At 48.0% G+C, this 14,950-nt stretch overlaps 1 protein-coding gene across 3 annotated transcripts in view; it reads right to left on the bottom strand.

The window, feature by feature from the left end:
• The window catches only part of FCSK (fucose kinase), a 31,448-nt gene extending 17,073 nt beyond the window's left edge, over positions 1–14,375 (bottom strand). The window contains exons 1-8 of one of the 3 annotated variants that reach the window (XM_072636582.1): positions 14,291–14,375; positions 8,986–9,094; positions 6,107–6,258; positions 3,932–3,982; positions 2,411–2,536; positions 1,789–1,861; positions 708–805; positions 278–358 (exon numbers count right to left, since the gene is read on the bottom strand). In XM_072636582.1, coding sequence (XP_072492683.1) covers positions 278–358; positions 708–805; positions 1,789–1,861; positions 2,411–2,536; positions 3,932–3,982; positions 6,107–6,258; positions 8,986–9,067 — 663 coding nt within the window. In that variant the 5' untranslated portion in view covers positions 9,068–9,094; positions 14,291–14,375. Of the gene's footprint in view, positions 1–277; positions 359–707; positions 806–1,788; positions 1,862–2,410; positions 2,537–3,931; positions 3,983–6,106; positions 6,259–7,805; positions 7,951–8,985; positions 9,215–14,290 lie in introns of those variants that run through there. The other 2 variants (XM_072636581.1, XM_072636583.1) reach the window with 2 other exon arrangements.
• Between the last annotated feature and the right edge of the window lie 575 nt (positions 14,376–14,950).

The following is a 14,950-nucleotide window of genomic DNA, read 5'->3' as shown; positions in this document are numbered from 1 at the left end:
GTCACACAGCTAATAAGCATCTGAAGATGAGTCTTCCTAACTTCAGGGCCCATACTCTGCGCACTATGGCACCACCTAGCTGCTAATGTACAAAAAGGCCTTTGTAAACTCCCATGACAATTCCAAGACTGGTGCAAGGATTATCCCTATTTACTATAAAGAAACTTGGGGGGGAGAGGGGGTGGGGTCATACGGCCATTCAGCTCTGGAGGGTCAGAGCTGAGATGCCAAGGCCGGGTCCCTCCAGATTCCCAAGCCCAGTGATCCTCTCTCATACCAGTGGCACTTTCCCGTCAGGTCTCACACACTGCTGTATCTCGACTTCTGAGCCCTGGTAGAAAATGTTACGAACCAAGTCCTGTGTCAAAGGAAGAGGGGGAGCATTATGACTGGGGAGAGCTGGGAAGTCAGACCCCTGGCCTCTAGCTGAGCAGATGGGATGCTGTGTAAGGTGGGGAACCAGAGGCAGGCAGTCCCCCTTCCTGCAAATCACCCTTGGGGTAGAGGAGTATGAAGTGAGGGTAAATTGTCTCTCAGCAACCCCCAAAGGTTCTGGGGGCTGGTGATAGCTCCGGGATCAGGCAGTGGGGAAAGGAGAGAATACTGCAAAGAGAAGGTCTTGGACTGAAAAGTCCCTCTGGGAACTCAGGAGGCCCGCCTTCCTCCCACCACAACCTTGGCTCTACCCTAGTACCCTGGGGGTGTACCTGGGAGTCAGTGAGGTAGACTCCATGGTCCCGGGCATAGGTCACACTCCCAGGCAGAGAGAACACCCTGGCTCCTCGGAAGTCATCCCAACAGATCTCTAAGGAGAAGGGAAACTGGCTACTCAGTAACAGCAATGGTTCAAAAAAATATTCACAAATCTTTGTAGCAACGGTCAGTCAAGTCTCATTTATTAAGTACCTACTATGTGCCAAAGATGGGGACACAAAGAAAGGCAAAAAAACCCACAATCTAATAGTGGTAATGGTAGTACAACCTGGAAACTCAAAGGGTTCCCATTTATTGGAGAATGACCAAAAAAGGACAGTAAACGGGTGCAAGTACTGTGCTGTGGGAAATGGTGGAATGGAGGGTTTCAGCGACATCTGAGAAGACTCGAACTGATGCAGACTGAAGTAACCAAAACCTGAGACTCTATGAAGGACCAATGATGCACCTCCTGATAGAAAAGGGATGGACTCTTGATGCAAGAAAAAGATAAGGATCTTTGGATATGGTCAATGTGGCAATTAGCTTTGCTTCATTATGTGTATTTGATGTAAGGGTTTGTGATTCTTTTGCAGTTTGTGTTCAATTGTTTTTTTAAGGAAGAAAAGTGGGAGGGAAAGAGTAAATTCTTATTGATTGAAAAAAATAATAAAGTGATGCTTGATATAAAGGCTCTCTGGGAGGAGAGAGGAGATGGAGGGGGAGATTGAGGTGATGTAAAAGAAAAATCAATAAATTCTTTTTAGTCTTTTAAAAGTGATGGTCTCAATAAGTGGGGGGGGCACGGGAAGTAAAGGGAGGCAGAGAATTTGGAACCGAAAATAAAATTTAAATATACAAAAGGAAAAAGAAAAATGATAGTCAGGTGAAGATTCTCAGTAAAGGAGGGGACTCCAGCCCTGATGAATGAGGAGGTAACACCACGGTGGGTGTTTCAGAATAAGGAGAGTGCAACGAGGCTGAGAATGTAGAGAGTAATGAAAGAGAAGAAAACCTGGCTTAGGGTGAGGTCAATGTGTTCTCGTTAGCTCTGCTAAAGATCCCAGGGCAATCTCAATCTGAAAATCTACTTACCTGGGCTTGTCGGAACAGAAAGAATCATGTCTGTGCTGCAAACCCACACACCTGGTGGGGAGCCACGGCCCAGCTAGAAGAGATAGCAGAGCCCAATGGAGAAGGATGGAGGGGTGGGGCCATGAATGCTTCTTTCCTTCCTTTCCCACTCCATTTCCCCTGTAGCTACCTCTTGAACTCTGGCCCACTCAAGCCCTTGGCCTTGGAGAAGGCAAAAGAATAAACAAGGTCTTCCAGCTCTGTTAGAGGCCATCTTGCCCAATGATAATGGAAATTGGTTGACTCCAGTCCAACCTCCCTTGCCTTTACATAGACATGATGAAATGTAGGGAAGTCAGCCCCAGATTATCTAACCACCTCCTAACCCTAAATGTCCTCCTAGCAATGAAGCCCCCTTCATGGAAGGGGAAGAGAAGCAGCATTTATTAGCATGGGCATTACTCTAAGCACTTTACAAATATGGTGGATGCCTGCAGCTGTCCCCATGGGCCACTACATGAGTTATGACAAGGTGAGGGGTGGGGTGAGGCAGGGAGCACAGGGAAATTTCTGGGAGGAAGAAAGTCCTTGGGGTGAGCATCAGGTGAGACTGAGGAGAGTCCGATCCCAAGCCAGGTCTCACCTTGTGGGTCATGATGTGTAACAGCACATCCAGGTTACAGGTGAGAGACTCCACTTGAGCTGTGGGGTCTGCCACGGGGAGGCAGGTGAAAGCTCGGCCACAGTCATCAAAGGGGAAGTCTCGGCCCTAGGAAAGGAACGAGCTGAGCCTGAGAGGCCTCTCTGGAAGCAGGACCAAGCCCAGAGAGTGACTTGGTTGGTCTTTGGGTAGAGGGAAGGCAGAAGGGAGGGTAAGAAGGCAGGCTTTTCCCCATTCACCTCTAGATGTGGGCCACTGCTCTCTATGGGAGAGAGAATTCCTTACCCTCATCATCCCCTCCTCAGACTCAGATTTCTGATGAGGATTTCAAAATCTTTCCTACAGTTGGTAGAGAGCCTCTTCTCTCTCCTCCTTCCTCTTCTGGGCAGAATTCTTCAGGATCATTTACCTGCAACCCTTGTCCCTGACTAATTCCCTGTATGGGACTTTTTCCATCTCTCCCCTTACTCCTTCATCAGTGGGTTCTTGTTCCCAGTGGAAGGCAGGCCAGACCAGCTTATTACATTAGTCCTAAAGCCAAACCTAGTATCTGTTCCCCCACCTGACAAATGATCTGCCCAAGCCCATCCAGAGAGGCCTCTGAGGCTGAAGGAACAAGAGGAGCCTGTCCCCTTTCCTGGTTTCTAGCATTTCCTACCTCCAAGAACCTTCACCTGACCTTGAAAAATCAAATACTAGGGTACCAGGCTGTGAATCCCTATCCTTTTTAGCCAATCAAGGTCAGCGCTTTTATTCTCATGAACATATCTGACTCTTGATTCCTTCGATGGAGGAGATAAATAGATTGGAAAACACAGAACCATGGATAATCCAAAAATTCTTTCTGTTTGGCATTGGAAATGTTATCTATTTTTTCCCCTTTGCAAGAGAGAAGGCTTTATTCTGGCTCAAATGGATATTAAATTGAATCCAGACCATTGTTCAAAAGCCCTCTCTCTAACCAGAGGATGAGAACGGGAGGGTAACATGTAGGGGGAAGCCCACCTAGGACAAAACATTTTATCCAACACATCTAAGGCTCCTGAATCACCTAGGGCTGTGTGTGTGCCTCAGCATGGTCTTCAGCCAAGAGGTGAAACAGAAGAAGCAGAGGCTGCCTTGGGGAAAAGTGGGGCTAGAAACCAAAGGCCCCATTCCCTGTCTCCATCCCTCCTCTCTCTCTCCCCCCCACCCTCCCCTAGCTCCCAATCACACCACTGAGTCTTCTCCTTATGCCCAAACTAACCATCTACAGCTTCAGCTATTCCTGAGGTTCATAACCTTATTTGTGCCCTGCACTCCCTTGGCACCCTGATGAAGCCAATGGACCCCTTCTCAGAATAACCTTTTTAAATTCATGCAACAAAATCCATAGGATTACAAAGGAAACCAATTACATGGAACTGAGATGCAACTTTTTCCCACCCATGTTCACTCCTGAAATCTATCCACAAACATGCACCCCGGATCCAGGGGTTCCTCCCTTTCTCCTCCACCACTCACCATGTGCATGATAAGGATCCGGGCAGAGTGCAGGACGTCAGAAGTGACCACCTACGGGAAAATACATCAACGTGGAGCCTCAGAGCCAGGCCTCACCTTTCGACTGCTTCCCACTTCTACCTGACAGTCCCACCCCGGGAGGCTCCCAAACACAAGCATACCAGGAGGACTTGGGACCCTCACTGGTCCCTGGCTTCTGTGACACTGCTCCTTCCTCATTCTCCAAGCCCTCTGACCACTCCTTCTCCATCTTTCTTGCCTCATTCTCCTCCTCATCCTGTCTACCAAGGGTATCTTCAGCTCCTACGGGTTCCATTATCACCTCCAGACAACTTGGTACCACCATGGATAGAGTGTCAGACTTGGAGCCAGGTATGTCTAAGAGCAACCCTTGCTCTAACCCCTCCCTAGCTGTGTGACCCCTGAGGACCCTCAGCATCAGTTTCCTTTTCTGTAAGATGGGAATAATAACACTTACCTCATAAGGTTGTTATGAGGTTCAAATGAGCTAACATATGTAAAAATGCTTTGTAAACCTCAAAATGTTTTATAAACGCAACCATATGACTGCCAGGTCTATACATCCCTAATCTCTCTCCTGAATTACAGCCTCAATTCCAATTCCAGCCAATTGCCTGCTGAGCTTCCCATATGCCAAAGGCATCTCAAATTCAACCCAATATTCCCATCTCAAATGGATTCTTCTTCCCTCGATGCCCATCCTTCTTCCAAAGTCCTCCACCATTCTGTTGAAAGCCTCACCAATTTAATAAGCCTGGAATCATTCTTGACTCTTCATGGTCCCTCCCCTCCCCCTGCCCCAACACACGACCACATTTATCAGGTCTTACTTTTTTTACCTCCACAATCTCTCTCGTATCTGTCTTTCTCTACCCCACATAGCCTCCACTCTAGTTCAGACCCTCATCGGTCACCTAGACCAATTCATGTCTCCACCTCCATCTTGTTCCTGTCTGATTCATCTTTTATGCAACTGCCAAATGAGTAGTCTTAAAATGGATCCAATCATGTCATCCTTATTCAGAAATGTTCAATGGCTCCCTGGGATAAAATTTAAAAATCTTTCAACTTGGTATTTAAAGTTCTCAACTTGACAATTAAAATTCCCCACTTCCTTTCGTAGTCTTTTGTCTTTCTTCATTTTATTCCCCTTGACACATTTTCCATTCTGGTGGAAAGTGGCTAGCCAACTATTTCCTGTATAGTCTATCTCCTCTCTCCATGCCCTTGTGGTCCCCAGACTTCCTTCTTACCTTGGCTGCATGGAATTCCTAGCTTCCATTCAGCTCAGATGCCATCTTCTACGTGAGAATTTTCTTGATGGCTCCTACCATTATTGGTAGTACTTCTGTTCTCTGTCTGTCTGTCTGTCTCTCCTCTCCTCTCCTCTCTTCCCTCTCTTTTCTCTCTCTCTGTCTCTATCTCTCTCTCCCTCTCCCCTCCTCTTTTCCTTGTCCCTCTTCTCCCTCTCCCTCTTTCTCTCTCCTCTCCACTCCTTTTCTCCCTCCTATCTTACATCACTATGTATATACTTATATCGTTTCCACAGAATGAAAGTCCTTAAAGACTGGGTCTGTTCCCTTCTTGTCTTGTATCCTCAGTGCCTGTCAAGCACAGTACCTTATACACAGTAGGTGCCTACTAAATGTTTGTTGAATTGAATAGAAATGAACTAGCAAAAATAAAGATCCTTCACACGCACATGACGGTGTGCTAATACAGCTCTGTAGGGAGGTAATTATTATTATGCCCATTTTATAGATGAGGCCTGGAGTTTAAGTGATTTGCTGACTACCACAGCTACTTAAGTGGCAGAGCTGGGACTCCCACCCGAGTTCCTGAGGCCATGGTCAGTACTTTTTCCACTACAAGACTGACCCCCTAGGATTTGTGCCCCTGTGACATGTGGGCTGCTCCCACATCTATTATCTCATTGAGACTCACATCTCTGTTAGGCAATATAATAAAGAATTATCATACCCATTTTACAGATGAGAAAGCTGAGGCCCAAGACTGATGAACTGGTCTTGTTCAAGGTCTCACATAGATTAAGTGGAGCTACCAGAACCATAATCCATTTCTCTGAACTGGGGCACAGGATTTCTTCCACCAGACTAGCAGAGGTAGGGAGCAGAGGGATAGTATCAAACTCACTGTGTAGCCCGCCTGGGCACTCAGGTGCTCTGCAGCCACCAGGAGGGCATTTAGGGTGGCTCCTCCACTGCCCACTTGAGCCTCAGGGTCCTCCACGGTGAGCAGGATGGTCTCCCGAGGCACCTGCTTCCGCTTCTGCCGCACCTCCAGTTCTAGAACCAAATGAAGGCATCATCATATCATTCTCCCCTGCCCTCCCTACCCCCTTGCCTCTCCCACCCCCACCTCCCCACCCCAGCCCTCTACCTCTTCTTCTCCCAGTGAGGCTACTCCTGCCCCACAACCCTTGCAGCAAAAAATGTGCCTAAGGTTTATCATTGTCACCACTCCACCCAAGGTGGGGCTATGTTGGTCTGGAGGAGCAAATCTTCAGATTTATGAAAGGACCAGAGGGAATCTTGATGGAAAAAAAAATCTAAAGGACTAAGTTCTCTGCCCCAGACCTTGCTATCTTAAGGGATGGGATAGGACAAAGCAGGATAGGGTGGGATGTGATAGGAGGGAATGGAACAGGGTAGAATGGGATGACATGAAGCAAGATGGGGTGAGATTGGGTGGGATGGGATGGAATGGGGTGGGATAGGGTAGGATGGGGTGAGGTGAGATTGGGTGGGATAGGATGGATGAAATGAAGAAATATGGGGTGGGATGGGGCTGAGGTGGAAGCAAGAGGCCAGCACTGATTTTTGCCCCAAACATTTGGCTGCTTACTAACTTCAAAGCCCACCCTCTTTTCCTAAAAGTTTTTCAGAGCCCTTTGTTACCTGTTTCAGACCAGGGGACAGCAAAACCGCTCTTTCAAGCTAACTGTTAATCAGTGCTCTCCTCCCACCTCAAGATTACTTTGTAGTGAATCTGTGTGTATTTTCCACTCACTTATCTGGGTTTATAGTTCATATTTAACTATCTAAAAGGCAGCTGAAGAATGCTGGCCTCCAAACCAGGGAGACCCCAGTTAAGTCTCACTACTACACATCCTAGCTAGTGACTCTAGACAAGTCTCTTAACTCTCAGTCCTCTAGGCCAGTAGTTCTCTTAGAGTGATCTAGGGACGCAGGAGGGTCCCTGAGAGCCTTCCAGGGGATCCATGAGGTCAAAATGGTTTGCATAATACTAAAATGTTTTCATTTTTAATATGACAAATATTGATAGCTACAGTTATATCCAAAAAAAAGCTCTTTGGGAATAGGGGTCCTCAATAATTGCTAGGAGCGTAAAGGGGTCCCGAAGACACTGACCTGCAACTATTAGAAGGAGTTTGCTCACCACCTTCCTCATACAGAAGATCAGAGGTCCAGCCTCATCCCTTATCTGAGCAGATTAGTGTACCAGGCTTTCTTCCCAATAGAACATAAGCACCTTGAGGGCAAGGGGCTGTTTTGCTTTTGTCTTTCTAGCCTCTGTTGTTTTTGTTCTACAGTCAGTCATTCAGCTGTATACATCTGGCTCTTTCCTGGCAAAGATACTAGAGTGGTTTGCCATTTCCTTCTCCAGTATGTCCCCATCTTACAGATGAGGAATTGAGGCAAACAGGAGTGAAATGAATTGTCCAGGGTCACACAGTTACTAAGTGAATGAGGCTGGATTTGAACTCAGATCTATCCACCGAACAACCTAGCTGCCCCATCTTTCTAGCCCATCCACCCAGAGACAGTCCTGAAGGTGGTTCTTAATTAATGGTGAATGAGGGTGAGCTCACTGTCAAAGATAACGGCTAATTGGCAATGACCACCGGTACCCATTGGGGCCTGGGTTCAACAACATCTCCTCCAGAAGACAGAAGCCAAGGAGTCAGTGTTCTCAGAGGGTGCTGATGACTTGAGGGAGGTGTCCCAGGAGGCTCCAGGCTCAGCAGCAAAGGGCTACAGTGACCACCTCCCCTGCCTCACAAATGAAGGCCATCCTCCCTCACAGGTGAATGCTAAATGCCTTCTAAGCCAGTCCAGTCTCCTAGAAGCAAGAAGTCAGAGAAAGCTGGTCCTAAAGCAAAAGAGACATCAGAGGCCAGGGAGTCTAACTCCTCAAGTTACAAATAAGGAAACTGAGGCCCAAGGTAAGTGGATTGCCCAAGGTCACATAGCTAACAAGCCTCAGAGGTAGGATATGAACCCAGATCCTCCCACCCTGTATTCTAGACTGCCCCTTGTGGGGTATCTCCTGAGGGGTCATGTCAGCACCATCCAAGGCAGGGACCAGAAAGGATGTGCTGCTTGTGGCCAGGGAGAGGAGGGGCTGCTCCACCCTATCCCCCCCAACATTAGGGAGAGGACAGACATAACCTTGGAAAAAGCTTCCCCCCAAGGACCCCCCATGCTGGGGACAAAGGAAGAGCTGACTGCTTAGCATGCCTCCCTGCAGCCCCCCCACAGAAGCCACACCATTGGACAGAGAGCTGATGGGCTGGGAATCCTGGTCAGTCTTAGGAACACAACAGAGTGATGTTCCCATGGTGCATCTCCCAAGTCAGGACCGCCTTTCCCCTTCACCCTGCTCTGATGCGCTTGTTATGTCACATACAATCCTGTTCATGTCTCTCTCCTTAGACTAGAAGCTTCCTGAGGGCTGACTTTTGCCTCTTTGTATCCCCAGTGCTCAGCACACACAGTGCCTGGGGCACAGTAGGTAGACTGTAAAGTCCATAAAGGCATGAACTCTGTCTTACCTCATCTCTGTATTTCCCCCAGTACCTAGTACCCAGTACCCAGTACCTACCTAAATACGTGTGTCTGCCCATAAGTGTATATCACTGCTTTTAATCTTCATAGTGATATGAAGTATCCAGGGGGTGCCCTCTGCCCCGGCCCTACCAAGGGATGTGGAGGGGCTGGGATTGCTCCAAGGGGGCTGACAGAAATTGGAGGTGGAGGGCAGCCACCTACCTTTCTGAAAGGCATAGACGCTGTGCTTGTACTGGCACGTCAGGACAATGACTGTCCAATCAACTCCCTGCCAATGCTCCATCCCAGCCAGAGTTCACGGCTGCTCAACCTGGGAGGAGAAGAGACCCTCAGAGAGACTGGATTGAGGTACTTGCTCCCTCCATGTGATGGGAACTGGCTGAAGTTTCCCTGGCTTCTCTGTGGCTTCCTGGCAACAGGATCTTTAGAGCTAAAGGGAGTTATAGGAAACAAATCAACAGAGACCGAGAAGCCAAAATCAAATGACAGAGCAGAGACACAGGCAGACTCAGCAACCTCCCCAGAACCAAGCAAATGCCCAGGAGGCCAAAGGACTTCCATTCTCTGCCTCCATGAAACAAGCACACCTCCCAGACATCCTGGAAATGTCCCACAGTCCCCAGGAGGTATTCCCCCCGACTCAATCACAAGTTCTATTTCCATGTGTTGCCAGTTTGCTGTGTGGGGTTTGATTGTGGGCATTCTCTGGCCTTTGGATTCTGGCACTGAGATCATCAATCCTCCCCAGCTGCCCCCCACCTCAAAGGCAGGTCCTATGTTTGTAGCTCCTGTAGGAGTCAAGAGTCAGAAGAAGGAGGGGGAGCAGCCCTGACCATGTCATGGCCAGAGACCAGAGGAGAACCTGTCCACCTGTCTGCCTCTGGCCAAGAGCCGATGGGAGACAGTGACTGGCAGCAGCAGCTCCCTTTTATTGATAAGAATTCACCTTCCACTTCACCCAGACTTAAGGCTGAAATGTCACCTCCAAATACCAGCCCCCCTCACACACAGTTCACGGGAGCACTTATGGAAAGTCTCCATCTAGAATGGAATTTCTCCTGTTTTCCTAGAGGAAAATACTGAAAAATGTCAAAGGGTAACATGAGGTAAGCCCAACTTGGGCTCCTGAGGACTGAAGAGTGCCTGGGGAGCTCATGCCTCCTCCCTCAGGGCAGGGATAACACCTGCATAAGCTAAAGACTTCCAGGCAGGGAATGTGTAAGGGGCAGCAAGGAGGGCAGGTAAGGGATCTGGGAACAGATCCAGTATCTGCTGCAGTGAAATCCTCCCAGAAACCAAAGTCTGAGCTGTGTCTCCACTGTCTCCCAGGCTCCTGCAGGACTCAGCTCAAGTTTCACCTGCTGCAGGATGTCTTTCCTGGTGCCCCAGCTGCTGAGGTTACCTGCCAGCTCATGAGCATGGGCCTTATGTACACACTGTGTATACACAGTGTATACATGTGATGTATGTGCCAAGGTTATCTGCCACCTAATTGGTGTGTCATGCATATACTCTATGTACATAGGAAATACATGTGATACATGTGCTGAGGTTACCTGCCATCTGTACATAGAATATACATGTGATATGTGTGTTGAGGTCACCTGCCAGCTCATAAGCATGGGCCTTACATGTATGCTGTGTGTACTTATGATGTATGTATCTGTCTATACACGCGCATGTTGCCCCCTCCATTGGCACAGGGAGCCCTTGAGGGTAGGGGCTATTCTTGCCTGTATTTTATCGTGAGTGTTTTGCACAGACAATGCCTGTAGATTGGTAAGCGCAGCTCAGTGGTGCCGTGGAGAGGGTGTTGGCCTTGCAGTCAGGAGGATCTGAGTTCAAATGCAGCCTGAAGACACTTCCTAGCTGGGTAACCCTGAGCAAGTCACTTAACCCTGTTTGCCTCAGTTTCCCCATCTGTAAAATGAGCTGGAGAATAGTGGCTTGATGGACTGAACTGAGACAACCACCTGGGGCCAGACTGAGAAGACAGTTGTGCCTAGGACCCACGTCCTCCTCTCGTGATTGCAAGGAATGGGGAGAAGTGACAAAAATAATAACTCACTTTATGCCTCAAAGTTTGCTGAGCGCTTTACACAGTGAAGAATAGTAGTAATGGTAATCACGACATTTATGGACTGCCCTGGTTCTCACGGCAACCCCCCTGAGGTGGACACTGAGTCACTGTTTCCCCACTTTACAGATTGGAGGCATCTTGCCTCCAGTTGCACCTTTAGTAAATGGGATTCCAACTCAGATCTTCTGAATTCCAACTGTTGCTACTAGTAGGGGAAAGAACGCTGAGCTAAGAACCAGGAGGACAAGGGGCGGCAAAGAACTGGAGAGACGTCAGGTCCACAGACGGACATGATGGAGGTTCCCACCATGAAGGGGAAGGGCCCTCTTGGATCACCTAGCACTACTCCCTCATTTTACATGTAAGGACACTGAGGCCCAGGCAGGCTGTGATTTACTCAAGCTCACACAGACACTAAGTGGTAGAGAAAGGATTTGAACTCAAGTCCTGGGACTTCAAATCCACCATCCTTCATGGCACAACATTGAAATCATCTAGTCTGTGTGATCTAGCCACAGGAAAATCCAGAGGGCAGGAGAGAGGTAACCCCAATGTTCGTTGCAACTCTGATATCCTGTTTGGGTCTCTTCTGGCTCTGATGCTGTCTTCCACAGGCCCCTGTGGGTCACAGAAATGGAGGTGGAAGGACCCACCCCATCTAGGCCAACTTAGCCCCCTGGAGGAGAACCCCTTCCTTGGCCCAATCCCTCACAGGTGGCCATCTGGACTCTCCTGGTTGCTGAACAAGGTGCAGACAAAATATTCGACCCTCTGAGAAACCTTTCAAAATAAATGATCTCACTCACTAGGCCAGGGAGTCTTGGCCTTTCCTGGATTGCAACTCCCTTTGACAATCTGATAAAAGCCCTTCTCAGACAGAATAAAATGCATAGGATTACAACAGAAACCAATTTTACTGAACTATGTTTATCCCCCAAAAATCTACATTTTTTTAAACAAAATAAGACCCCTGGTTAAGAATCCTACTTAGGGAGTGGTTCTTGCTATTTAGTTGTTTTTCAGCCAAGTCTGACTGTACCTGACCGATCCCATTTGGGGTTTTCTTGGCAGAGATACTGGAGTGGTTTGCCACTTCCTTCTGCAGCTCTTTTGATAGATGAGGAAACTGAGACAAATTGGGTGAAATGACTTGCCCAAGGTCATACAGCTAATACGTATCTGAGGCTGGATTTGAACTCAGGTCTTCCTGATTCCAGGCCCTGAGTGCTATCCACTGAGCTAACCAACTGCCCTCCAAGGTATCTAGGGCATATGGCTCTAAGTGATCATCTTGTCATTTTCAATAATCACAATAATAATTTGAAAATGTTTGTGCAAATTGGGGAGGGGGGGCAGAGGGGTGGGCTAATTGGCACATAGTCAGGAAAAGTTCCTAAATCAGCCAATGGATTCTTTAGTCATGCAGGCAGCTTTTCTCTTTAGCAACCCAACCCTCTGGTTAATTAGCCTTTCCAAAAGCAGTAAGGTTGGTCCAGAGAAAGCAGATCCAGTCCATCCCCAACAATGAGTGTGAAGCCCTTCCCTCCTGGGGGGAGCTGCCTTTCAGGACCCAGGGCCCTTTCCAATCCCATAAATTACTCAATCATCTTTTTAAATGGAAATTTGGACTGGAAACCTTTCCTGGCTTCCTTAAACAGAGTAGAATGAATGTAAGTCAAACTGGTTCAGTCTTAATAGTCTATGTTCTAAGGTCCTTCCCAGGATTCCATGATTAAAGTCCCATTCTGCTCCAACAGCGTAGAAACATCTGGGTCTCCTCTTGGTCATTAGACACTGAAGGAGGGAGAGAGTGATGGAATAAAATGTACCCATCTCGCAAGTACGTGGCTATGATGTTTTTGTTACAGGAACTCAGCAAACAGCAGATGATTGGGAGATTCCCAGAATGACTCAGACAAGCCTGGCTGGCTCCCTCAGCTCCTCCACATACGGAATGGGAGGGAAAAGCCCAACCAGTCAGATTTCCGATTACAAAGAGGGTCTCCCCCAGACTCAGCTCAGCAGTATCCTATTGAGAAAGGCCAAGACCAGGCACAGCACGGACAAAGCCCAATCAGCATTTTTAAAGGTCAAGGTCAAGGCTGGGCCAAGCAGCACAGGATACAAAAGCCATTAGGTTGTTTTCGGAGTTTCTACTATGTGTAATAATGCTTATAACAACTTAGCCTTAGATAGTGGCAGTCACTATTCATAAATTATTGCTATTAATAATACTTAGTGTGCCCTTTCCAAACACATCTCCCAACTCTCAACATCTTCACTGGTGTTTTAGAGGGAAAAATGCTCAAGGGAAGATTATCTCATATTTACTTTTTGTTACTTCTCTCCCCTTCTCCCCCGTGGTCCTCAAGTTTCCACATCTATAAAATGAGTAGAGGTGAATGAGAAGACCCCTGATATCCATTCTAGCTCCACAGTCTATGAGTAGATTCAAAACCAGCAACTTCAACAGGCAATTAAGGAGTGAAGAAAGACGGTGAGAGTCCCAGACCTGGAGTCACAAAAGACCTGAGTTCAAATCTGACCTCAGACACTTACTGGATGAGTGACTGAGCAAGTCTTTTAACTGCCTCAGTTTCCTCAGCTATAAAATGGAAATAATAGTATCTTCCAGGACTGTTGTGATGATCAAATGAGCCAACATTTGTTCGGTGTGCAAGCCTAAAATTGCATTATTAATAGATGGGTGCTTTGATGCAGATAATGCAAAACTGTGATTTATTTACATTAGGCTTTGGAAAATATTGCACAGATTTGCTTGTGCAAATAAATTGCACAGATTATTCATTGTACAGATTACTGTACACAGATTTGTTTGCATGCTTTGTAGTGCAAGGTTTTGGAAGAGAATGCATATATTTTTTAAAATAATTTTTATATTTATTTTGCAGCACAAGGCCAGATGAGGTCATAGGCTCATGAGGAACCTGGGAGTGACCTTGGAGGTTATCTTCTAGACCAACCCTCTCATTTTACAGATGAGGAAACTGAGGCTCAGAGAAATCAGACAGGAAGTACATGGCAGGTTGGATTGGAATGCAAGTGCTCCGTGCACCGCCTGGGTCACCAGCCCAGCCCAAGAAAAGCAGGAAGAGGGACGAGGGCAGATAGTTCCCCCTCCCCCCACCAGATAGTGTGATCTGGGGGGAGCAGAGAAAAGAGGTCTATAGGTAACACTTGGCTCAGGGTCCATACAGCCAACATGTCTCGCACCCACCCCTCCCGGTTACAGGTGAAAACTTCTGGTCTGGGGACAGGCAGGTGACCCAGGTTCTGCCCTGGGGAGAGAGTGGCCTAAAAACCCTGGGACCCGAGCAGCAGAAACCCCCCTGCCCCCTCCTCCCCGCTTCCAGGCAGCTGTCGGGATCCCCACCCCTACCCTCACCCAGCCACCAACACACGTACCTCCCACCGCCAAGCTCTATGGAGACCTGGCCCTTTAACTCAGTCCGACTCCTCCCCCAACAGGATCCGCGTGGGGCACCTTGGGAAATGGAGTTCTCCTCCACCCCGGCCTTGACCTTGGTTCTCCAAAAGCCTGAGGTGGCAGCCTTTGACAGAGCGGAGAGAGGACACAAGGTGTATTTTCTTGTGTTAGTACCCTTCCCAAAGGGCTTCAGAACTTGCCCAAAGGGAAGAGGGGCAAGGGAGGATCCCTGGAGCGGACAAAGAAACTACAACTCCCAGAAAGCCCCTTGGCCTCCGCCCAAAGCATTGCAAAGAAATAGACCCCACCCCACCCCTTGCTCCGAGCGCTCCCGGGACTTCCTCGTTCTCCGCGGACTGAATCAATTTCAGTCTGGCGCGAGCCGGGATTGCTATTGTAACAACTCACAGTTACAATCTTTCCTTGTTTAAAGCCTAGGCGAGCCCCGAAGGCCCACGTGATCTCCTCTTCTTGGGCTTTAGAGAGTTTATTTACGAAGTTTATCAAATGGGATAACTCGTGTAAAGCGCTTTGTGAAACTTAAACTGCAGCTATCTCTAGTTAATGCCTGACCCCCGCCTCTGTGATTAAGGCAAAACTCAGTTTGCTGGAAGGATTTCGGTCAGTAAACACTTAAA

The sequence above is a fragment of the Notamacropus eugenii genome, chromosome 1 (assembly GCF_028372415.1).
Source record: "Notamacropus eugenii isolate mMacEug1 chromosome 1, mMacEug1.pri_v2, whole genome shotgun sequence".
Classification (NCBI taxonomy): Eukaryota; Metazoa; Chordata; class Mammalia; order Diprotodontia; family Macropodidae; genus Notamacropus; species Notamacropus eugenii.
Note: the sequence above shows the minus strand (reverse complement) of the source record. Positions and strands in the feature narration are given on the sequence as shown.